The sequence below is a fragment of the Aquarana catesbeiana genome, linkage group LG08, assembly GCF_042186555.1.
Source record: "Aquarana catesbeiana isolate 2022-GZ linkage group LG08, ASM4218655v1, whole genome shotgun sequence".
Taxonomy (NCBI): domain Eukaryota; kingdom Metazoa; phylum Chordata; class Amphibia; order Anura; family Ranidae; genus Aquarana; species Aquarana catesbeiana.
Genome location: NC_133331.1, coordinates 301,528,479 through 301,554,388, shown reverse-complemented (window position 1 = coordinate 301,554,388; position 25,910 = coordinate 301,528,479). Strand labels below are relative to the sequence as shown.

The 25,910-nt window shown below is 44.1% G+C and overlaps 1 protein-coding gene across 1 annotated transcript in view; it reads right to left on the bottom strand.

Moving 5' to 3' along the window:
* Positions 1-25,594, bottom strand: part of LOC141106868 (uncharacterized) — a 210,441-nt gene extending 184,847 nt beyond the window's left edge. Inside the window, 4 exon segments of the mRNA XM_073597796.1 lie at positions 22,637-22,760; positions 22,847-22,981; positions 23,840-23,959; positions 25,474-25,594. Of these exon segments, the coding sequence (XP_073453897.1) occupies positions 22,637-22,760; positions 22,847-22,981; positions 23,840-23,935 (355 nt within the window). The 5' untranslated portion in view covers positions 23,936-23,959; positions 25,474-25,594.
* Between the last annotated feature and the right edge of the window lie 316 nt (positions 25,595-25,910).

Here is a 25,910-nt window from a genome sequence, read left to right as displayed (position 1 = left end):
AAGGGGCAAGTAGTTAATAGAGAGAAGTGATGTCATGTGACCCTACCAGAATCCTCCTCACCTCCCCGGTCAGCAAGTAGATGATCTCCAGGGTGAGGTTTAAAAAATAATCTCTTATTACCTCCTCTGCTGCCAGTTCCAACATCTTCCTCACAACGGCTCTATCCCAGAACTTCCTTTTTAGTCTCCTACATCACTTCCTGTTCCTCAGTTACCTCACTTCCTGTCTGCACCTGACATCACTTCCTCCCCATTTCTGGTATCACTGTCTGTAGAAATCACACTCTTCTTGTCTTTGCGTTCCACTTCCACTCGATATAATTGGAAAAGATCTCTGCCTTGAAAATAATGTCATTAAAGGAGGAGTCCCATTTATTTTTACTATGTGAATATTATAAGATAAGACTGCAATGGTTAAAAAAAATAAGAACCACTAGATCCTGTAACTATCATAAAAAATTGCAGATAAAAGCACAGAATAGTATGTTAGTTTCTTACTTACCGTGTTTTTACTTTACATAATTTTTTTATTACTTCCTAGCATTGTGTGTTTATGTGTCTGGCAACAAGGTAACCCCTCACAGTTCCTCTTGTTGGGTGCAGGGTGGGGCCCTGCTGTTAAATATTGTTTCAAAAATTGTAATTACCTGCCCCTATTAAATAGGGGCAGAAACATTGGGTCTTAGGTGTTGGTGGTGTCACAACACTGTAACCCCTCACAGTTACTCTTGTTGGGCGCAGGAACAAGCCCTGCTGTTAAATATTATTCAAAAAATTGTAATTACATGCCCCTGTTAAACAGGGGCAGAAACATTGGGCCTTGGGTGGTGGTGGTGCCCTAAACTATAAATATTGTTGGAAGCTAGCATCATCATGATTGAGGAGGAATAGCATAGGCAGCATAGGCAGTCTTTAAGGGATCACAGATTAATAGCAAATTCAATTAGTTACATCAGCATCAGGTGCTTGATAGCTGCTGATCCAGGACTGATTCATTTTTATAAACGTGAGCCTATTAACGGAGTCTGTGGGCAGGCGGCACTCTTTGAACCGTTACAAACCCTCCAGCAGCACTGAATGTACGTTCAGAAAGCATGCTGGATGCAGGACAGGTCAGCAGCTCAATTGCATATTGAGCAAGTTCTGTCCAGTGGTCCAACCTCAAGACCCAGCAACTCAGTGGATGCTCTGTTGGAAAGGCCTCCAAGTCTGTTCTTGCCCATAGATATTCCTGAACCATATAATGCAGATGCTGGCGATGGTTGCTGGGTGCTGAGGACTGAAAAATTGTTTAAAGGCATCGGTCAGCCGGCCACCTTCTCCAATATTATATTCCTCTGACCGAACGAAGCTTTAGAAACACGTCGTCCAGCACCAGGTCAGTCACCAGCCCTGCACTTACCCCATCTAGGTCGCGGGGCTTCCTCCGGGTGATGGGCGGCAGCTTCCCCTGCGTCTCCTCCTACTCGCCATCATGGCGACTTCCACCGTGTGTCTCCTCCCTCCTCCTAGGTGGCCAATAGGATCGCTTCTCCTCTCCGCAAATCGGGTGACGGGTCTCAGAACCCGCTTCCTGATTGGCCGGGAGGAGAATCAGGAAGACAACAGTAATTATTAATTTTCTATTGTCACACAACTGGGAGCACACCCTTTTTTTAAGCCTATTAGGGCCTCTGGCTCTAATCACGTGCTTTAAAAAAAAAAATACATTCGAATCCGTGCGTCCGGCGCCCCGCATGTAGATTAGGGGGCCAGACGCATGGACAGGGGAGGCAGTGCCCCTGCACCCTGCATTATGAGCCGCCACTGATGCCTATTCTCTGGAATGTGAGCTTGTGTTATCACAGAGCCAGTTCAGGCTCGGGAAAGATCGCGGCCATATGGTCGGGATCTGCCCACATGCCTGGACTGACACCTGGCTCAGCCTCTCAACAAGCCACTGAGAGCCTGAGCCGGCTGCTCCCGCCCCCTCCACAGCCCAGCACTCCAAAAAGCATGGGGGGGCAGAGCAGAGAGCCGATGACTGACAGTGACCAGCAGTCTGCTAACGAAGCTGTGAGAACCGAGCAGTCGGGGGTGTTTGATTGCTCGGTTCTCAGTGAGCCAGCGGGGGACAGATGCATCATCGGACGGATGCTGCATCCAGCTAGGCAAGTATGATTCTACAAAAAAATTGATTCCTATACTTCTCTTTTAAAATTTGCATTCCTTTGGACACCGAGCACGCCCTTCACCCAAATTTTTTTTAAATGGCGTGGGGGTCCCCCAGGCACTATATACTCTGAACAGCAGTATATATACTATACGGCCTGCCCTATATACTCTGCAGAAAATTGGGCCTTAGGTGTTGTTGGTACAAGAACACTGTAAGCCCTCACAATTACTCTTGGTGGGCGCAGGAACGGGCCCTGCTGTGAAATATTATATCAAAAATTGTAATTACATGCCCCTGTTTAACAGGGGCAGAAAAATTGGGCCTTTTGTGGTGGTACCACAACACTGTAAGCCCTCACAGTTACTCTCGTTGGGCACAGGAACGGTCCCTGCTGTGAAATATTATATCAAGAATTGTAATTACATGCCCCTGTTAAACAGGGGAAGAAAAATTGGGCCTTGGGCAGTGGTGGTGTTGCCACAACACTGTAACCCCTTACAGATACTCTTGTTGAGCGCAGGAACGGGCCCTGCTGTGAAATATTATTTTAAAAATTGTAATTGCATGCCCCTGTTTAACAGGGGCAGAAAAATTGGTCATTTTGTGGTGGTGCCACAACACTGTAAGCCCTCACAGTTACTCTTGTTGGGCGCAGGAACGGGCCCTGCTGTGAAATATTACATCAAGAATTGTAATTACATGCCCCTGTTAAACAGGGGCAGAAAAATTGGGCCTTGGGCAGTGGTGGTGGTGCCACAACACTGTGAGCCCTCATAGATACTCTTGTTGGGCGCAGGAACGGGCCCTGCTGTAAAATATTAGATCAAAAATTGTAATTACATGCCCCTGTTAAACAGGGGCAGAAAAATTGGGCCTTGGGTGGTGGTGCCCTAAACCAAAAATATTGTTGTAAGCTAGCATCATCAAGATTGAGGAGGAATAGGATAGTTAGCATAGGCAGTCTTCAAGGGATCCCACATCCATAGCAAATTCAATCAGTTACATCAGCATCAGGTGCTTGATAGCTGCTGAGACAAGACTGATTCATTTTTATGATTGTGAGCCTATCAACGGAGTCTGTGGACAGGCGCACTCTTTGATCAGTTACAAACCCTCCAGCAGCACTGAATGTGCATTCAGAAAGCGTTGCACAAACCTTTCTTCAAGGCCTCCTGAAGATGTTTCATCCTCTGCTCCCTCTGCGAAGGCAGGATGAGTTCTGAAACCTTACCCTTGTAATGTGGATCAAGAAAGGTTGCCAGACAGTAATGATCCCTCTCCTTGATACCAAATCAGGGAGGCCATGCAGCATAAGTTTGCAGAGGCATTCAATTCTGAGTCCTCTCAGTCACTAGGGATATTGCAATCATAGTATGTGATTGATGAGAAGATTCCCCCTGATCAGAGGGATCCATTGATGTCTCCGGACAATAAGGTCTGTGATTTATATTTTGTGTATTTGGCTTTCCTCCTGGAGGATCCTGTGTGATGACATTATCTTCTGACTTACAATCAGCTGATATTAGAAGATGTCTCTCCGAGGAATTCCTGACATCACATCCATCTGTTGGAAAGAAATTTAAAAACGTAAAAAAAAAAATGTCAGTAGTTCAAAAAGAAATAGATTTTAAGCTCCACCTCCACATCATAGGAACCGGTTGATCTCACAGTTGGGCTCCTGTTCTTCCTCCAAATTCATTCAAATTTGTTTACTTCCGAGTCCATTTATTGGCAAATTCTATAATAATAAAAAGCTATTAGCTACCCATTAGCTAAAATGCATTAGTGGTTTATTACTACATTGGATTGCCTGTATTTCCCTGGATTAAAAAGTTAAAAGAATGTGCAGATCATATATGGACCCATATATGGATCATATAGAGGCCCTTGTCCTCATTAACATGGGGACAAGGTGCTTTGGGGCAGGGAGACAGTTGGACAAATGGCTCTATATTTAGGATGCATATGGTCTATAAACTAGAGGCTCTGGATGGACAGTTGGATAAATGGTTCTATATTTAGGATGCATCTGGTCTATAAACCAGAGGCTCTGGATGGACAGTTGGATAAATGGCTCTAAATTTAGGATGTATCTGGTCTATAAACCAGAGTCTCTGGATGGACAGTTGGATAAATGGTTCTATATTTAGGATGTATCTGGTCTATAAACCAGAGGCTCTGGAGGAACAGTTGAAGAGGTGCACTTTTATTCATCAAAGCACAAACTAACAACAGCACAGGCCGGCTACTACAATCCTCAATCTTCAATATACAGAAGAGATTAGGTGGCAGGGTGCAGCAGAAAGATGAGGGGGCAGGGCTCACTGCTGGCTGTACCTCCCCTATTAGGACACCCATGTGTGGAGTGGGGCAGTGTGTACAGGGAGGGGGTTAGTGTGAGCAAGGTGGTCAAGAGGGCAATGTACACAATGGGGGTGATGTGTGCAGGGGAGGGGGGTGGGGCAATGTGTACAGAAAGGGTGGCAGCAAGTACAGGAAAGGAGGAACTGTTTGCAGGGAGGGTGATGTGTGCACAGGGGAGGAGGAGAACAGTAGAAGCATAGATGGAGGAGGCAACAGGCAAAGAAAACCAATTGGCACAGATGTTTTTGCAGCTGTATCATACTGCCAAATTGGCTCCAGTGAGGAGCATTATGACAAGGTCTCCAACTTTACTTCGGTACCAGATAGTCAAAAGGCGGAAAATGAGGGAGACGCACATTAGTGAGGCAGGTAGTCAAACACCTGTGCTGTAGACTGCATATAGTGCAAATGTGTTAATGTGACTAATTTTTGGAAACACTTTATTTTTACCTGTTCTCTCTCTCAGGAAAAAGCATTACTAGTTTAGTAGCAAATCTGTCTATGTTTTATTATTCAGTCTGTCAAAAAGGAAGCCATTTTTTTGCTTTCAGGTGTAATCTATTTACAATTTTTTCAAGAAAGTGCAGCCTATTCCAATGGAGGCTTGGCAAGTGTGGTCAATTCTGTTCAACCTTTACATTTGAAATTTTACACAAAAAAACTTTTTCCAGATGCAATATGCATGCTCAATCACTCAAAAATTGCAGCTTTTCCATACAGGCTTGGTATCCGTGGGACAAATATCCTATCACCAGTCTCAAAAACAGGACACACATGTTTTGCTTCCAGATGTAATGTGCTTGCTCTCTCCCTTAGAAATTGTGGCCTATCCAACAAAGGCCTTGCTAAAGAAACATGCCTAAGAAAATGCAGGCTGTTCAAATAGCCTTGATTTCTGCAGTGCAAATTATTTTTTCCTTATTAGTCTAACAAGTAAAACCTAAATGTTTTACAGTATTTACACTTAAAATATGCCCATTCAGTCACTCAGCAACTACAGCCTGTCCATACTCTAGGAATGGACGTTACAGGGGTAATGATACCGTGCTGACATGTTTCGCTAGTGAACATGAGCTTCTTCAGAGTGTTCACGAGTGAAACATGTCAGCACAGCGTCATTACCCCTGTGACATTCATTCCTAGACCAGACCCTGCAGACTCCTATACCCACATTATCTACCTGTGTACTGACACTGCACATACAGAGCGGCACAAACAAAGAGTGCTTTGGTGGACCACCTCTATGAGGCATTAGGAGCCTTTTGCATGGCTGGGGAGTGGTGAGATCGCACTGAATTACTTTGTGTATATTAGCTGTTTGGCTACCATTCAGTATATCGGTGCGCAGACTCTATTCAGCCTATACCTGAATCTACAGCTGGACTATGCAAATGCACCACTAATTGACTCTGTTTAAGCGGACTCAGCCATCCATCCATCATATACTCCACATCACGTCTGGTCCTGTACTACCATTAAAGTCATAGACTAATTGTAGTTAAAGCGGAATTCTGCCAAAAAAAAAAATAAAAGTCAGCAGCTACAAATACTGCAGCTGCTGACTTTTAATTTTTTTGGACATTTACCTGCCCAGGGCGCCCGCAATGTCCTCACCCAAAGCCGATCTGTCCCTCGGCTCACGGGTGGAGGTGCCGGCATCTTCGGTAAGCCTGGTTCCCTACTGCGCGTGCGCAAGTCGTGCTGCGCGATCTCACTCGTCCCTGCTGCCTTTTAGGACCTGTGTGTCTTCCAGAAGACAGCGGGGGGGGGGGGGCAAAGGAGGGGCCGGACATGGCTTAGATAACTGCGGATACTGCGGTGATCTATGCCCGGAAGTGGGAGCAAGTACCTGGATTATACAGGTATCTGCTCCCCCCTCCCCCTGAAAGGTGCCAAATGTGACACCGGAGGGGGGAGGAATCCAAAAAGCGGAAGTTCAATTTTTGGGTGGAACTCCGCTTTAAACCACATTATACTGCAGTCACTTGCACTAGTGCCTCTTTGATTCAACCATCGGATTGGATGAGTGTGTGTTGGATGTGTGATTTGTATAGGTATCTGCAGCTGCTTCTTGTCTGGTTTTGACAACGTTAACTTTTTGTTATGTTGGAGGTTTTTGCAATTTTTCATGTTCTATTTTTACTAAATATACTTTAATAAAGCTGTTTATAATTGACCGATTGATCCTCTTGAAAGAATTCTTTTTGGACCTTCAGTCCTCCTTAAATATATGCTCATATATCTAGAGGATCACGCTACCATCCACCCCGTTATAATTATATGGGGATGATCTGACTGTGCATGAGGCAATGGTGCATGAGATAGAGTTTGAGGTATCTGATTCCTTATAGGATACTCCCCTCTATATCTCCAGCAGAGGTGATGACACAATGATTTTTATCTTTTTCTTTATATATACCATAATTGGAAACAAGTCTATATCACTAGCTGCTGTCTTTGAAAAACACATTCACTAGTTGCTATTTCAGGAACTGTACCATGTTTGGCTGTTGTCTCTGAAACATCACAATGGCATTTTTAAGTTTGGTAAAACAACTGCCTCATCTCTGGAATAAACAAATTTTGATAGTTTTTGTACAGAATACAGAGTGGTACTAAAAATAAGAGCACACGTGACTTCTTTTGCCACTCTTTGTAAAAGTAGGACGGAAGGAGCACCCAGTGTACAAAGGAAAGCAAATTTGAAGGTAGGTTAAAAGGTGTTTATTGAAAGTAATAAGTACATCAAGCCAACAAGTTTCAGAGGAAAGGACTGCCCCAAAACAAGTTGGCTTGATGTACTTATCAATACTTTCAATAAACACCTTTTACTACCTCCAAGTTTGCATTGCTTTGGACACTGGGCACTCCTTCCTTCCTACTTTTCCAAATCTACACGTGGAAATGACCATAAGGCCGTACCCAAAAGGCAGAAGACCTAACCCCCAAGAGGTTCCATCGCCATCATCTAATACTGAGCACAACCCCCTGAAGGAATTCCTTCCTACTTGCCCACAAAACCATCCACCCATGATCAGTGACTGATCCAGTCATTCCAGCATGGTCGCCAGCTCAAACGATTTGCCACTCTTTGGGAATTTACATAAAGTTGATAGCATTCACTTTTTAAATAGTTTATTCAGTAGATACTGTATATTGTCCCTGCTACTTCCAGTGCTCACTTTATGGTCTGACACTACTGAAACGAAAAATGCTGTCTTTGAAAAACCTACATAATAAAAGACCTTTTTTGGACTGGAAATCAATCATATTGGGTTGCTGCTGCTGCTGTATTTGAGCCAATGAGAAAAGGAAATTAAATGATCACATGCACAGTTTACTTGATGCCACGCTATGTTATCAATAACGTGGTCCCTGAGGATTGTAATGTTCTGTGAAACCACATACAGTTTTAAGGCATCCCCTAAGCATGCATTTTGAAGGAATTTTTTTTATTAAAAAACTTTAATAATGTTTTATTTTTAATTTTTTTTAGCATAGGTACATATCCCTCAGGCCACTGCCCAACTCCTTGTGTTTGACAATCTCTTGCCAATTAGTCAAGAAAATGTCCATTACTGATATCTATGGTTCAGCTTCAGGATCCAAACTATGGTAGCATCTGCTGAACCTGCGCTGAATCAAACCCAGGTACCTTAGGCTCATTTAAAATTATGGCAAAAGAAACAAATGAAAAACCAAATTGAAATCGATGCACACATTTACAGAGTACACACATTAATTGCATATTGCATATACAGTATATATATATATATATATATATATATATATATATTTTTTTTTACACACACACTGTATATTATTTTGAAAAATATTTTAAAATGGTTACCAATAAACACAGTACTTTTTTTTTAATCTTTATTTATAGCCATATAGAATACATAATAATACATCTAAAAAAAACAACAGACTCCAGTACAATTCTGGTTACAGAAATGAGAAACTAATCTCAATATATACAGTATATATATATATACACACACACAGTATCTCACAAAAGTAAGTACACCCCTCAAATTTTTGTAAATATTTTATTATATATCTTTTAATGTGACAACACTGAAGAAATGACACTTTGCTACAATGTAAAGTAGTGAGTGTACAGCTTGTATAACAGTGTAAATTTGCTGTCCCCTCAAAATAACTCAACACACAGCTATTAATGTCTAAACCGCTGGCAACAAAAGTGAGTACACCCCTAAGTGAAAATGTCCAAATTGGGCACAATTAGCCAGTTTTCCTCCCCAGTGTCAAGTGACTCGTTAGTGTTACAAGGTTTCAGGTGTGAATGGGGAGCAGGTGTGTTAAATTTGGTGTTATTGCTCTCATTCTCTCATACTGGTCACTGGAAGTTCAACATGGCACCTCATGGCAAAGAACTCTCTGAGGATCTGAAAAAAAAAACTGTTGCTCTACATAAAGATGGCCTAGGTTATAAGAAGATTGGTAAAACCCTGAAACTGAGCTGCAGCGCGGTGGCCAAGACCATACAGCGGTTTAACAGGACAGGTTCCACTCAGAACAGGCCTCACCGTGGACGACCAAAGAAGTTGAGTGCACGTGCTCAGCGTCATATCCAAAGGTTGTCTTTGGGAAATAAACGTATGAGTGCTGCCAGCATTGCTGCAGAGGTTGAAGGGGTGGGGGGTCAGCCTGTCAGTGCTCAGACCATACATCGCACACTGCACCAAACTGGTCTGCATAACTGTCGTCCCAGAAGGAAGCCTCTTCTAAAGATAATGCACAAAAAGCCCACAATATTTGACAGCCAGAATTGAAAGCTATGCAAACAGCGGAAGGAGACCGTAGTCAGATTGTGCCTCGCTGTTGCGGGCGGGTTTTCAGTGTGCTCAAGGTCAGGTTTAGTGTGTGTTGCCGGGCGGGTTTGGTGTGTTGAATGGCGGGTTTTGCCTGTGTGTAAGGGCGGGTTTCAACACAGACAAAACCCGCCCTTCAACACACCCACAACCCGCCCCGCAACAGCGAGGCACAATCTGACAACTAGTCTCCCTCCGCTGTTTGCATAGCTTTCAGTTCTGGCCGTCAAATGCGGTCTCCCTTTGAAAAATTCCTCCTACGATGTGCGCATGCGCTATGGTGATTTCATGCCAGCTGATCAGCAAATCAGCTGGAGAGCAGTTCCATACTGCACATGTGCGAGCATTTTTTGAAGGAGGGCACTATTCGATAGAACATCGGCACTGGGAAGCTACAGTTCATTGGGGGTCAATGAATGCCAACACATACTGTGACATACTGAAGCAGAGCATGATCCCCTCCCTTTGGAGACTGGGCCGCAGGGAAGTATTCCAACATGATAACGACCCCAAACACACCTCCAACATGACCACTGCCTTGCTAAAGAGGCTGAGGCTAAAGGTGATGGACTGGCCAAGCATGTCTCCAGACCTAAACCCTATTGAGCATCTGTGGGGCATCTTCAAACGGAAGGTGGAGGAACGCAAGGTCTCTAACATCCACCAGCTGCGTGATGTCGTCATGGAGGAGGGGAAGAGGACTCCAGTGGTAATTTGTGAAGCTCTGGTGAACTCCATGCCCAAGAGGGTTAAGGCAGTGGTGGAAAGTAATGGTGGCCACACAAAATATTGAAACTTTGGGCCCAATTTGGACATTTTCACTTAGGGGTGTACTCGCTTTTGTTGCCAGCGGTTTAGACATTAATGGCTGTGTGTTGAGTTATTTTGAGGGGACAGCAAATTTACACTGTTATGCAAGCTGTACACTCACTGCTTTACATTGTAGCAAAGTGTCATTTCTTCAGTGTTGTCACATGAAAAGAAATAACAAAAAATATTTAAAGTGTAAGGGGTGTACTCACTTTTACTCACTTTTGTGAGATACTGTGTATATATATTTTTTTTTAACAATATGTTTAAATGTTCCCATAATACACAGGACTCATTTAATTTATTTTTTTCTTTAAATCCTTAAAAATCCTTTCAATTTATAACCATATAGAAGACACAGTAATACAGCCAAAAGAGCAACAGACAGAAATGAGAAACTACACATTTAACATAACTATTCTATTTAGTGGATAATATATCTTCTCATTTTTATCAAAAGATATTAGAATTTCCTCTTTTCATCTGGGATTTCGCCACGAAAGTTGGGAGTTTCCTGAAAGTGTTCAGTGCATAGAGCTCAGCTCTTGGTAATTAACACAACCTTCAGTGCTGGAGAATTCTATCACCAGGAATGAATTTACCAGGAACGGATATGCGGCTCTTATCAGGAGTTTTATGCTGCAATGCAGAAAAATCCTCAGTACACACATTGGGGTTGATTTAAACCACTTCTCCTTTGGCGGACATCATATGATGTCCTGGAGTTTAAGTGGTTAAATCCTAGTGATGTCATTTAGATATCTTCTTTTTCCGCCGGCGATTCCCTGTCATGTAAAAACAATCATATCGGATCGCTTGATTGTTTTTACAGGCAGCGGGAAGGGACTCCCCCCCCCCACCGTCCTCCCACCACCCTTCAGTGTTTATACCGGCTCGCCCGTGCGATTAGCAAGCCGGAGAATGAATCGGGCGGTCGTTTACCATAGAGCTGGTCGAGGACCAAATGGTCCCCGGTCAGCTCTTTGAACTTCAGAGGCCGGGGGCAATGTAACCAAACCCTGGTAGGGACATTTCTTTATCATCAGTGTCTTTATCCTCATCACACATTGTTCTCTAAGTAGTGTCCATATCACTAAAAACACTTTGCACCCCTGTGTTGTATTTCTTTTTTCAATGTCTGTACTACATTTTCTGGGAGCTCCCCCCAAATACACTGTCAGAGATTGGGAATCAACTCTCAATAGGTGCAGATGGCTGACAGATCACTTGGGAAAACAGAGGGGTCTTGCTGCTAGCGTAAGGGCATGAAAATCAAAAAGTGGGCAACTTACTTGTAAGCCCTTTAGGATAGTGCTCATTCTGTGATTGGGCTGCAGTGCTGGAGAAAGCAGGAAGGGAATAACCTGGAGTTGGAGCATGCAAGAGATGCATGTGACACAAAACCCACAATATGTTCCTCAGCAGCTCCACCTCCCACCATTAATACTATGAGCTCTCGCATCACTCCCCCATTTATCCTCGCTACATACTCTGACAGCTCTCCTCCACCATCCACACTACATTCTCCGACAGCTCTCCTCCACCATCCACACTACATTCTCCGACAGCTCTCCTCCACCATCCACACTACATTCTCCGACAGCTCTCCTCCACCATCCACACTACATTCTCCGACAGATCTCCTCCACCATCCACACTACATTCTCCGACAGCTCTCCTCCACCATCCACACTACATTCTCCAACAGTTCTCCTTCCACCATCCACACTACATTCTAAGACAGCTCTCCTCCACCATCTACACTACATTCTACGACAGCTCTCCTCCACCATCTACACTACATTCTACGACAGCTCTCCTCCACCATCCACACTACATTCTCCGACAGCTCTCCTCCACCATCCACACTACATTCTCCAACAGTTCTCCTTCCACCATCCACACTACATTCTAAGACAGCTCTCCTCCACCATCCACACTACATTCTCCGACAGCTCTCCTCCACCATCCACACTACATTCTCTGACAGTTCTCCACCATCCACACTACATTCTCCGACAGCTCTCCTCCACCACCCACACTACATTCTCCGACAGCTCTCCTCCACCATCCACACTACATTCTCCAACAGTTCTCCTTCCACCATCCACACTACATTCTAAGACAGCTCTCCTCCACCATCTACACTACATTCTACGACAGCTCTCCTCCACCATCCACACTACATTCTCCGACAGATCTCCTCCCACCATCCACACTACATTCTCCGACAGATCTCCTCCACCATCCACACTACATTCTCCAACAGTTCTCCTTCCACCATCCACACTACATTCTAAGACAGCTCTCCTCCACCATCTACACTACATTCTACGACAGCTCTCCTCCACCATCCACACTACATTCTCCGACAGATCTCCTCCCACCATCCACACTACATTCTCCGACAGATCTCCTCCACCATCCACACTACATTCTCCAACAGTTCTCCTTCCACCATCCACACTAAATTCTAAGACAGCTCTCCTCCACCATCTACACTACATTCTACAACAGCTCTCCTCCACCATCCACACTACATTCTCCAACAGATCTCCTCCCACCATCCACACTACATTCTCCGACAGATCTCCTACACCATCGACACTACATTCTCCAACAGTTCTCCTTCCACCATCCACACTACATTCTAAGACAGCTCTCCTCCACCATCTACACTACATTCTACGACAGCTCTCCTCCACCATCCACACTACATTCTCCGACAGCTCTCCTCCACCATCCACACTACATTCTCTGACAGCTCTCTCCCCTCCATCCACACTACACTCTCCGACAGATCTCCTCCACCATCCACACTACATTCTCCGACAGATCTCCTCCACCATCCACACTACATTCTCCGACAGTTCTCCTCCACCATCCACACTACATTCTCCGACAGATCTCCTCCACCATCCACACTACATTCTCCGACAGATCTCCTCCACCATCCACACTACATTCTCCAACAGTTCTCCTCCACCATCCACACTACATTCTCTGACAGATCTCCTCCCACCATCCACACTACATTCTCTGACAGATCTCCTCCACCATCCACACTACATTCTCCAACACTTCTCCTTCCACCATCCACACTAAATTCTAAGACAGCTCTCCTCCACCATCTACACTACATTCTCCAACAGATCTCCTCCACCATCCACACTAAATTCTAAGACAGCTCTCCTCCACCATCTACACTACATTCTACGACAGCTCTCCTCCACCATCCACACTACATTCTCTGACAGCTCTCTCCCCTCCATCCACACTACACCCTCCGACAGCTCTCCTCCACCATCCACACTACATTCTCCGACAGCTCTCCTCCACCATCCACACTACATTCTCCGACAGCTCTTACCCCTCCATCCACACTACACTCTCCGACAGCTCTCCTCCACCATCCACACTACATTCTCCGACAGCTCTCCTCCACCATCCACACTACATTCTCCAACAGATCTCCTCCCACCATCCACACTACATTCTACGACAGCTCTCCTCCACCATCCACACTACATTCTCTGACAGTTCTCCTTCCACCATCCACACTACATTCTAAGACAGCTCTCCTCCACCATCTACACTACATTCTACAACAGCTCTCCTCCACCATCCACACTACATTCTCCGACAGATCTCCTCCACCATCCACACTACATTCTCCGACAGCTCTCCTTCACCATCCACACTAGATTCTCTGACAGCTCTCCTCCCACCATCCACACTACATTCTCCGACAGCTCTCCTTCACCATCCACACTAGATTCTCTGACAGCTCTCCTCCCACCATCCACACTACATTCTCCGACAGATCTCCTCCACCATCCACACTACATTCTCCTCCCACCATCCACACTACACTCTCCGACAGCTCTCCTCCACCATCCACACTACATTCTCCGACAGCTCTCCTCCACCATCCACACTACATTCTCCGACAGATCTCCTCCCACCATCCACACTACATTCTCCGACAGCTCTCCTCCACCATCCATACTACATTCTCCGACAGATCTCCTCCACCATCCACACTACATTCTCCGACAGATCTCCTCCACCATCCACACTACATTCTCCGACAGCTCTCCTTCACCATCCACACTACATTCTCCGACAGATCTCCTCCACCATCCACACTACATTCTCCGACAGCTCTCCTCCACCATCCACACTACATTCTCCGACAGATCTCCTCCACCATCCACACTACATTCTCCGACAGCTCTCCTCCACCATCCACACTACATTCTCCGACAGATCTCCTCCACCATCCACACTACATTCTCCGACAGATCTCCTCCATCATCCACACTACATTCTCCGACAGATCTCCCCCACCATCCACACTACATTCTCCGACAGATCTCCTCCACCATCTACACTACATTCTACGACAGCTCTCCTCCACCATCCACACTACATTCTCCGACAGATCTCCTCTCACCATCCACACTACATTCTCCGACAGCTCTCATCCACCATCCACACTACATTCTCCGACAGCTCTCCTCCACCATCCACACTACATTCTCCGACAGATCTCCTCTCACCATCCACACTACATTCTCAGCTCTCCTCCACCATCCACACTACATTCTCCGACATCTCTCCTCCACTATCTACACTACATTCTCCGACAGCTCTCCTCCACCATCCACACTACATTCTCCGACAGATATCCTTCGCCATCCACACTACATTCTCCGACAGATCTCCTCCACCATCCACACTACATTCTCCGACAGCTCTCCTCCACCATCCACACTACATTCTCCGACAGATATCCTTCGCCATCCACACTACATTCTCCGACAGATCTCCTCCACCATCCACACTACATTCTCCGACAGCTCTCCTCCCACCATCCACACTACATTCTCCGACAGATCTCCTCCACCATCCACACTACCTTCTCCGACAGATCTCCTCCACCATCCACACTACATTCTCCGACAGATCTCCTCCACCATCCACACTACCTTCTCCGACAGCTCTCCTCCACCATCCACACTACATTCTCCGACAGATCTCCTCCACCATCCACACTACCTTCTCCGACAGATCTCCTCCACCATCCACACTACATTCACCGACAGCTCCCACCATCCACACTACACTGTATTTTCTGGTGTTGGACAAGTTCATATTTCCTATCAAATGATTTTCCACACTCTGAACATAAGTAAGAATGCTCACCAGTGTGAATTCTCTGATGTTTAACAAGGTCTCCTTTACGAGTGAAAGATTTCCCGCACTCTGAACATGAGTGACGCTCACCCATGTGAACTTTCTGATGTATAACAAGACTTTCTTTATGAGTGAAAGATTTTCCGCACTGTGAACATAAATAAGGACGCTCACCCGTGTGAATTCTCTGATGGTTAACAAGTGTTCTATTGTGAATGAATGATTTCCCACACTCTGAACAAGAATAAGGACGCTCACCTGTGTGAATTTTCTGATGCTCAAAAAGGTCCTTTGTATGAATGAAAGATTTCCCACACTCTGAACATGAATAAGGACGTTCACCCGTGTGAACTTTCTGATGTCTAACAAGCGCTTTTTTGTTTAGGAATAATTTTCCGCACTCTGAACATGACTGAAGACGCTCACCCGTGTGAAGTCTCTTATGGTTAGTAAGGCCTCTTCTACGAGTGAAAGATTTCCCGCACTCTGAACATGAATGAGGACGCTCACCCGTGTGAGATTTCTGGTATTGCACAAGGTTTACATTCGGATTGACAGAATTCCCACACTCTAAATACGAGAATAGATTCTCACGTCGGTGAACTCGTTCATTGGATGAGGAAGATTTGTTGGGATTAGAAGGATCTGTTGATCGATCTGCAGTGTGAGATCTTACATGGATATTTGCAATCATAGTATGTGATTGATGAGAAGATTCCCCCTGATCAGAGGGATCCATTGATGTCTCCGGACAGGAAGGTCTGTGATGTAAATTTTGTGTATTTGGATTTATTCCTGGAGGAACCTGTGGGATGGCATTAGCTTCTGTGTTGCCATACCATAATAATAATAGAAGAGGTCTCTCCGAGGTCTTCCTGACATCACCGCCATCTGTTGGAAAGAAATTTAAAAAAGTCAATAGTTCAAAAAGAAATCGATTTTAAGCTCCACCTCCATGTCAGTGGAATTGGTCAATTTCACAGCTGGACTCCTGTTCTCCCTCCAAATTCAATCGGAAAAGTGTCCACACTGAGTCCATCTATCTGCAAATTCTATAATAATAAAAAGCTTTGACTGAGTCTTCATTAGCTAAAATGCATTAGTGGTTAACCGGTTCCCGATCGGCTCACGCATATTTACTGCGGCACAATGGCAACGCTGCGCGAAACCCCGTACCGGTACAGGGTTTCCTTTAAGAGCCGCCAGAGGCCATGCGCGGGGGACCCGATGCGCCTGGCCGGCGGGCGCGATCGCATACACGAGGGCCAGCACGGGGATTTGTGTGTGTAAACACACAAATTCCTGTTCTGTTAGAAGAGAGGAGACATATTGTTTGTTCCTACTAGGTAGGAACAACAATATGTCTCCTCCCCCCAGTCAGTCCAATCCCCTCACAGTTAGAACACACCTAGGGAACACACATTTAACCCCTTGATTGCCCCCTAGTGTTAACCCCTTTCCTACCAGTGACATTTACACAGTGATGGGCGCATATTTATAGCTCTGATCACTGTGTAAATCTCAATGGTCCCAAAAATGTGTCAAAAGTGTCCGATCTGTCCATCGCAATGTCGCAGTACTGCTAAAAATCGCAGATCGCCGCCATTACTAGTAAAAAAAAAAAAATAATAATAAAATGCCATAAATCTTTCCCATAGTTTGTAGAGGATATAACTTTTGCGCAAACCAATCAATATACTCTTACTGTGATATTTTTTTTTTTACCAAAAATATGTAGAAAAATATATATTGACCTAAGCTGATGAAGTAATTTGCTTTTTAAAAACATTTTTGGGGATATTTATTATAGCAAAAAGTAAAAAATGTTTTTTTTTTTTTTTTTTTAAATTTACGATTTTTTTTTTTAATAGCGCAAAAAATAAAAAAAGCAGAGGTGATCAAATACCACCAAAAGAAAGCTCTATTTGTGGGAGAAAAAAGGACGCAAATTTTGTTTGGGTACAGCATTGCATGACCGCGCAATTGTCAGTTACAGCGACGCAGTGCCAAATTGTAAAAAGTGCTCGGGTTAGGAAGGGGGTAAAATCTTCCGGGGCTGAAGTGGTAATCACTACATCGGATTTCCTGGTTTTTAAATTATAAACAATTTGCAGATCATATATGGATCATATAGAGGCTCTTGTCCACATCTCCCCATATTGAGGGCATGTGACCTGGTATGGTTCAGGGGGGTGGGTGCTCACTCCCCCCCCACTTTTCTGACCTGCCAGGCTGCATGCTCAGATAAGGATCTGGTATGAATCATGGGGGGGGGGGGGTGGCCCCACACGTTTACCTTTTTTAATCTTGGTGTGGGGTTCCCCCCAAAATCCATACCAGACCCGAAGAACCTGGTATGGATTGGGAAGGGGGCCCTCACGCTTTTGTTTATATTCAGCTGTCGGCAGGGGAAGCCCGCTGTCAGCTGATGACTCATCGATTCTTAAGGACACGGCGGACACCCACTCCTAAATACTACCGGTTGTTAAGGAGGCCGGCTACCACTGGAATTAAATTACTGCAAGCTTTCACCACCAAAATACTGCATCACTTCATAAAATAGCACATGTGGCATTTTCGGAGCGTTTTTTTGTGAATGCCAAAAAAAATGTTGAAAAACACTGAGCCGTATTTTACTCCATTTCTTAAAGTGGTAGATAACACAGTGTGAATGGAGCTTTGTGAATCCTAATATTCAGGAGTAAAATGAGAGTGTGACCTCTTTCTTCCATAGTGTATGTTACTTACTTGTGTCGATAGGTAGAGAAATTTCATCCTGTTCACTTTTCATAATCATCCCGACCTCCTCCATGGACGGCTGATCACCCCCCACATAGGTCTTCACTTCTTCTTCTTTAACATCAGCTTTTATATGAATCTGTTCTTCACCCTAAACCCCAAAATGATAGAAACCATCTATTAAAGCTAAACTTGAGAGTGAAGTGCTTAAAGGAGCCAGAAATTCAGATGTAGACATAAGGATTAAAAGAAAAAACTACATAGAAGAATGTCATCTCATAGCTAAGAATACACATTTAGGTCTACATGCTCAGCCATATCTACCTGATGATGATGAGGGATGGTGTGATCTTCCTGTGTGTAATCCTGGGAATACAGAGGACCTCCCTCCTCCATAGACTGCTGATCCCCAAACATCTCTTCTTTTTCCACTTTAACTTCAACTTTGATGTCTTTCAGTTCTTCACCCTAAATCGCAAATAAGATGGATAGGATTTGTAAAAGAAGACAAGAGATGACATACAAGAATGTTATCTCAAAGCATAGAATTCTACAACGTATTTGAGTTCTAGTTGATCCGTCCCACCTACCTGATGATGGTGAGGGATGGTGTGACCTTCCTGTGTGGAATCCCGGGAATACAGAGGACCTCTCTCCTCCATAGACTGCTGATTCCCAAGCATCTCTTCTTTTTCCACTTTAACTTCAACTTTGATGTCTTTCAGTTCTTCACCCTAAACCCCAAATATGATGGATAGGATTTGTAAAAGAAGACAAGAGCTGACATACAAGAATGTTATCTCAAAGCATAGAATTCTACAACATATTTGAGTTCCAGTTGCTCAGTCCCACCTACCTGATGATGGTGAGGGACGGTGTAATCTTCCTGTGTGTAATCCTGGGAATACAGAGGACCTCCTTCCTCAATAGACTGCTGATCCCCAAACATCTCTTCTTTTTCCACTTTAACTTCAACTTTGATGCCTTTCAGTTCTTCACCCTAAAGCAAAAATAAGATGGAAAAGATTTGTAAAAGGAGACAAGAGATGACATACAAGAATGTTATCTCAAAGCATAGAATTCAACGTATTTGAGTTCTAGTTGCTCCGTCCCATCTACCTGATGATGGTGAGGGATGGTGTGATCTTCTTGTGTGGAATCCCGGGAATACAGAGGAGCTCTCTCCTCCATAGACTGCTGATCCCCAAACATCTCTTCTTTTTCCACTTTAACTTCAACTTTGATGCCTTTCAGTTTTTCACCCTAAAGCACAAATAAGATGGATAGGATTTGTAAAAGAAGACAAGAGATGACATAGAAAAATGTTATCTCAAAGCATAGAATTCTACAACATATTTGAATTCAAGTTGCTCAGTCCCACCTACCTGATGATGGTGAGGGATGGTGTGATCTTCTTGTGTGGAATCCCAGGAATACAGAGGAGCTCTCTCCTCCATAGACTGCTGATCCCCAAACATCTCTTCTTTTTCCACTTTAACTTCAACTTTGATGCCTTTCAGTTCTTCACCCTAAAGCACAAATAAGATGGATAGGATTTGTAAAAGAAGACAAGAGATGACATACAAGAATGTTATCTCAAAGCATAGAATTCAACGTATTTGAGTTCTAGTTGCTCCGTCCCATCTACCTGATGATGGTGAGGGATGGTGTGATCTTCTTGTGTGGAATCCCAGGAATACAGAGGAGCTCTCTCCTCCATAGACTGCTGATCCCCAAACATCTCTTCTTTTTCCACTTTAACTTCAACTTTGATGCCTTTCAGTTCTTCACCCTAAAGCACAAATAAGATGGTTATGATTTGTAAAAGGAGACAAGAGATTACATAGAAGAATGTTATCTCAAAGTGTAGAATTCTACAACATATTTGAATTCCAGTTGCTCAGTCCCACCTTTTTTTTTAACAAAAACAGTGGTGCTTTATTGTTGTAAAAAGGTAAAAATTACAAAATACCAACTGACACAGTACAATACACTTCATGAAGGAAGTACATAGAATTAGTGTGAACAACCTGTAGGGTAACATATACGGGTAGTAGTACCATACTTATCAAGAACCGTCCACCCTCCCTCCCCTTGGAGTCCTCCCCCCATTTAAGCAAAAGACCAAAAAAGTACTGAACGCCCCTATGAGGCCATCCATGGAGCCCACACTTTTTCAAATTTCCATGGGCAACCACGATTTATGTAGGTCATTTTATACATGGGGATAACTGCCTCAATCTGTGCCTCCCAGGCTGAAAAAGATGGAGGGGAAGAGTCAATCCATTTCATGAGGATCTCCTTTTTTGCATAGAAGAGAAGGAAGGAAATTAGTATCTTAAGATGATAGGGCCTCTGCTCGTCATTATGTACCCCCAAAAGGGCCAACCCTGGCAAAAGCGGAATAGACAGTTGCAACCTGGAGTTCACTTCTCCAAATATCTCAGACCAAAATGTCGCTACAGCTGGGCATTCCCAAAACATATGGAAAAATATACCAATTTGAACTTTACATTTAGGACATATAGGATCCTTCTCGGGAAATATGCGATTGAGTCTCTGTGGGGTATAATAAACCCTGTGTATAAATTTAACCTGAATTAATTTGTCCTTGGATGCTATCACCAGTCTGGGGCCATATTCTAAACAGTCCTCCCATCCCTCCTTATCAAGTGCTGGTATGTCCGCCCGCCATCTTTCCCATAGTTTGTCCATCTTGGGGGAATCTCTTCCTATGAGCGCATTGTAAAGAGAAGATAGAGGTTTAGAGACATCTCCAGGGGACAATAGGTCTTCAATGGGGTCTGCCTGTAAGAGGGGGGTTTGTGGGAATTGGGCTCTGGCTGCGTGTCTCAGCTGCAGATATCTGAACCTCATCCACCGAATTCACCGAATAAACCAAATTTAATTGTCAACTCCTGATAGGAGAGCATTTGTCCCCCAGGCATTATATGTCCCAATGTGGTAATACCGTATCTGGCCCAAACCTGCGGGTCCAGAATCGTACGGAAGTGTTTAAGCATTGGGTTTCCCCACAGAGGATGAGCAGGAGACAATTGGCCAGGTTTTAAGTACCTCCGTCTAGCAGCCACCCATACCCTCCATGTTGCCTTTGCCTTGAGGCAAACTGCAGCATTAGTTCTGGAACCCTGAAACCACCAGTGTACTGTCACCAAAATAGCCGCCCAAAAGTAAATCTGAAAGTTGGGTAGAGCTAGTCCTCCCAAATCAGCAGGTAGCCATAATGTGGAACGTGCCAACCTAGGGTTCCTCCCCGACCAGATAAAGGAGCCCACTATTCGATCAATGTCCTTAAAAAACGAAACAGGGACCCAAACCGGGCAGTTTCTGAACAGGTAGTTAAATTTAGGTAGTATCATCATTTTAAGGAGATTGATGCGTCCCAGAAGATTCAGTGGTAAATTCTCCCATGCAGAGCATCTTGTACGTAAGGTGTTTAAGACAGGGACTAGGTTTTTAACAATGAATTCAGAGGGATTTCTCGTTATTATGACCCCAAGATATTTAAATTCCCTTACCCATTGTAGTGGGGAGGAGAGGGGTCCAGAGGTAGCGCCATCATCCAGAGGGAAGAAGATCGATTTGGTCCAATTGATTTTAATTCCCGATAGTCCGCCAAAACCATCAAAAATTCGCAGGGCAGCCTGGAGAGAGGGCCCAGCATCATTCAAATATAATAGTACGTCGTTGGCATAGAGGGAAAGGCGCTCTTCCATCATACCCACCCGCAGGCCCATGACATCCGGAGCACTCCTGATAGCAATTGCCAGGGGCTCCAGTGCCAGGACGAACAGGCTGGGGGAGAGCGGACATCCCTGCCTCGTACCGCGATATAAATTAAAGGAGTCTGAGACCCAGTTGTTAGTACGAACGCGAGCTCTGGGAGAACGGTACAGCAGTCTGACTCCATGGATGAATTTGGTACCAAATCCGAATCTGCGCAAAGCCTCCCATAAATAGTTCCATTCAACAGAATCGAAGGCCTTTTCGGCATCTAGAGAGGCAATATGCTCAGTCCCACCTACCTGATGATGTTGAGGGATGGTGAGATCTTCCTGTGTGGAATCCCGGGAATACAGAGGACCTCCCTCCTCCATAGACTGCTGATCCCCAAACATCTCTTCTTTTTCCACTTTAACTTCAACTTTAATGTCTTTCAGTTCTTCACCCTAAAGCACAAATAAGATGGATAGTATTTGTAAAAGGAGACAAGAAATGACATACAAGAAAGTTATCTCAAAGCATAGAATTCTACAACATATTTGAGTTCTAGTTGCTCCGTCCCACCTACCCGAAGATGGTGAGGGATGGTGTGATCTTCCTGTGTGGAATCCCAGGAATACAGAGGTTGGGGACAACTCTCTGGTGGGTCCCCATTACTGGATCCATCTGTAGGAAACACACACACTGACTCAATACATTGTTTCTATGTGTTTATCAGATGATGGGGAATCTAGGTGAACCCTCCATACTGCCGCCCCCCCCTTTACAAAAAAAAGTCTCCTCTTACCCGGTGATGTGAGGGGCGGCTGATTCTCCATCATGACGTCCTTGTAGAGATCCTTGTGTCCTTCTAAATACTCCCACTCCTCCATGGAGAAATAGACAGTGACATCCTGACACCTTATAGGAACCTGACACACACAATGATACAGTCACCATCCAGACACATCCCTTGTCTGTTACTGGATAATGTCCCAGAATTCCCGGCACCGCTCACCTCTCCTGTCAGCAGCTCAATGATCTTGCTAGTTACTTCCAGAATCTTCTTTTCATTATTTCTCTTAGGTGTCAAGGTGTGAGTTGAAGGCACTGTGATGGTTACCTGATCACCAGACTTCACCGGAGGAAAACTCTGTTTTACAAGAGGAACACTTTATGTTGCATGACCCTCATAAAAATCTCCTCACCTCTTCGGTCAGGTCTGTGTTTTATTAATAGAGATAAGAGTGATGTCATGTGACCTCCCAGAATCCTCCACACCTCTCCGGTCAGGTCTGTGTTTTATTAATAGAGATAAGTGTGATGTCATGTGACCTCCCAGAATCCTCCTCACCTCTCTGGTCAGGTCTGTGTTTTATTAATAGAGATAAGAGTGATGTCATGTGACCTCCCAGAATCCTCTTCACCTCTCCGGTCAGGTCTATGTTTTATTAATAGAAATAAGAGTGATGTCATGTGACCTCCCAGAATCCTTCTCACCTCTCCGGTTAGGTTTGTGTTTTATTAATAGAGATAAGAGTGATGTCATGTGACCTCCCAAAATCCTCCTCACCTCTCCGGTCAGGTCTATGTTTTATTAATAGAAATAAGAGTGATGTCATGTGACCTCCCAGAATCCTTCTCACCTCTCCGGTTAGGTTTGTGTTTTATTAATAGAGATAAGAGTGATGTCATGTGACCTCCCAAAATCCTCCTCACCTCTCCGGTCAGGTCTATGTTTTATTAATAGAAATAAGAGTGATGTCATGTGACCTCCCAAAATCCTCCTCACCTCTCCGGTCAGGTCTATGTTTTATTAATAGAGATAAGAGTGATGTCATGTGACCTCCCAGAATCCTCCTCACCTCTCCAGTCAGGTCTGTGTTTTATTAATAGAGATAAGAGTGATGTCATGTGACCTCCCAGAATCCTCCTCACCTCTCCGGTCAGGTCTGTGTTTTATTAATAGAGATAAGAGTGATGTCATGTGACCTCCCAGAATCCTCCTCACCTCTCCGGTCAGCAGGTAGATGATCTCCAGGGTGAAGTTTATTATCCTCTCGGTTATGTGACTTGAGTCCTTGTCCATACTCATTGATCTGGTCATGTGAGCTATACAACATGCCCCTCTCTGTAGAGTGAAAATATATTGAGAATTATCTGGAGTATGATGATATGTGTTCTCATTGTGGTACAGACAGTTTCTCGTTTATTGTTATCAATATATGATGACACATAAACTGTCTTTGCTGCTCACAACAATTAATCATCATACTAGTCTACCAATGGAAGAGACTGACATCCTGACACCTTATAGGAACCTGACACACACAATGATACAGTCACCATCCAGACACATCCCTTGTCTGTTACTGGATAATGTCCCAGAATTCCCACAACTGCTCCTGTCAGCGGGTAAGTATATACATTTCTTCTACCCAGGATAGTTAATATAGGTGTTTGGGGGGGGGGGGGGGTATTTTAAGACTAGGTAGTCATTACATGAAATTCTACTTTAGCCACTTCCCATCCACTGTATGTATATATATTTCCTTGGACGAGAGCAGTTATATCTCAGTCATCGCTACAGCAATAATTGAGATATCATTTTTTTTAGTACTGGCGATTCCCTAAAAAAGTGATCTGAGTGATTTCCTCCACCCGCCAGCCTTTACCGGGCTCTCCCGTCCCATCAGGGAGTCTGGTAATAATGCTTACAAAATGTATAACGATTGGGGGTTTTAAGTCATTTTCTAGCAAAAAAGTATGATTTGTACGCGTAGGAGAGGAAGGTCAGAAATGGTCCGGACTGGAGGTGGTTCGTTTCCTCTCAGTCATGTGATTCGGGTCCTCATCCATCCTCATTGAGGAGATCATGTGATCCATATAAGACTCTGATCTCTCTAGACAGATCATATAGCGCCCTCGCTGCTCATTATAACTTATAGACAAGTGGAGAGGTTCATTGAAAACCCTCCATCCAAAAGTGAGGGAGGTTTTGTGTGTGTGTTGTGTTAATAAATACCAAATATACGGTATTCAAGATGAAAACCACAAGTGCTTGAAAAATTTAAAAAAACTACAATACCCCAAATTTTGAATATGCATCAAATAAAAATCTTAATGTGTGTGTGTGTGTGTGTGTGGTTTTCAATAACCTTTTAAATATTTTATATTATATTTAAGTTAGCAAGAATTCATGGAATCTATGCATGGAGACATCATACTCCTTAATGGAATATATGACTCTATATAGTATATAGCTAATATTTCTGTATTGATTGTAAGGATGAGCTCCGTCGTGTTCGCACAGCCCACGTGCAGAGCCCGCCAGGAAGTTGGCACGGCGCTGCGCTAATCACAGGCAGTGAAACATTTCCCGATCTCTGCAGCCGCGCATCAGGACAATGTCTCACTGCCTGTGATTAGCGCAGCACCGTGCCGACTATCTGGCGGGCTCTGCACGTGGGCTGTGCGAACACGACGGAGCTCATCTTTAATTGATTATAATATACAGTATATGTGCATTTGTGTGTGTATATCACTATCTGTTTTAGAAAAAAAGACGTGAGGAAGAAAGAAAAAAAAGAGGACGGACATGACTGGGGGGTTACTGGGTGTAAATATAAAATAATATCTTATTACCTCCTCTGCTACCAGATCCGACGTCTTCTCTCTACTTCCTCACAAGTCACCTTTCACCCGGAACTTCCTTTTTTGGACCTCTACATCACTTCCTGTTCACAAAACTTCCACTCTATGTATCACTTCCTGCCTTTACATCACTTCCTCTCTGCACCTGACATCCCTTCCTCCCCATTTGTGTTATCACTTCCTGTCAGTACAATCACACTCTTCCTGTCTCCGCTTTCCACTCACTATAATATTAAAAGATTTCCACCGTGAAATTAATGTCATTAAAGGGGGAATCCCGTCTATTTTCAAAATGTGAATATTATAAGATAACACTGTAGTGGTTAAAATAATAAGAACCACCAGATCAGATAATAAGACCACCATCTTAAAAATTGCGGGAAAAGCACAGAAAAATAAAATACGTTTATTGATTACTTGACGTGTTT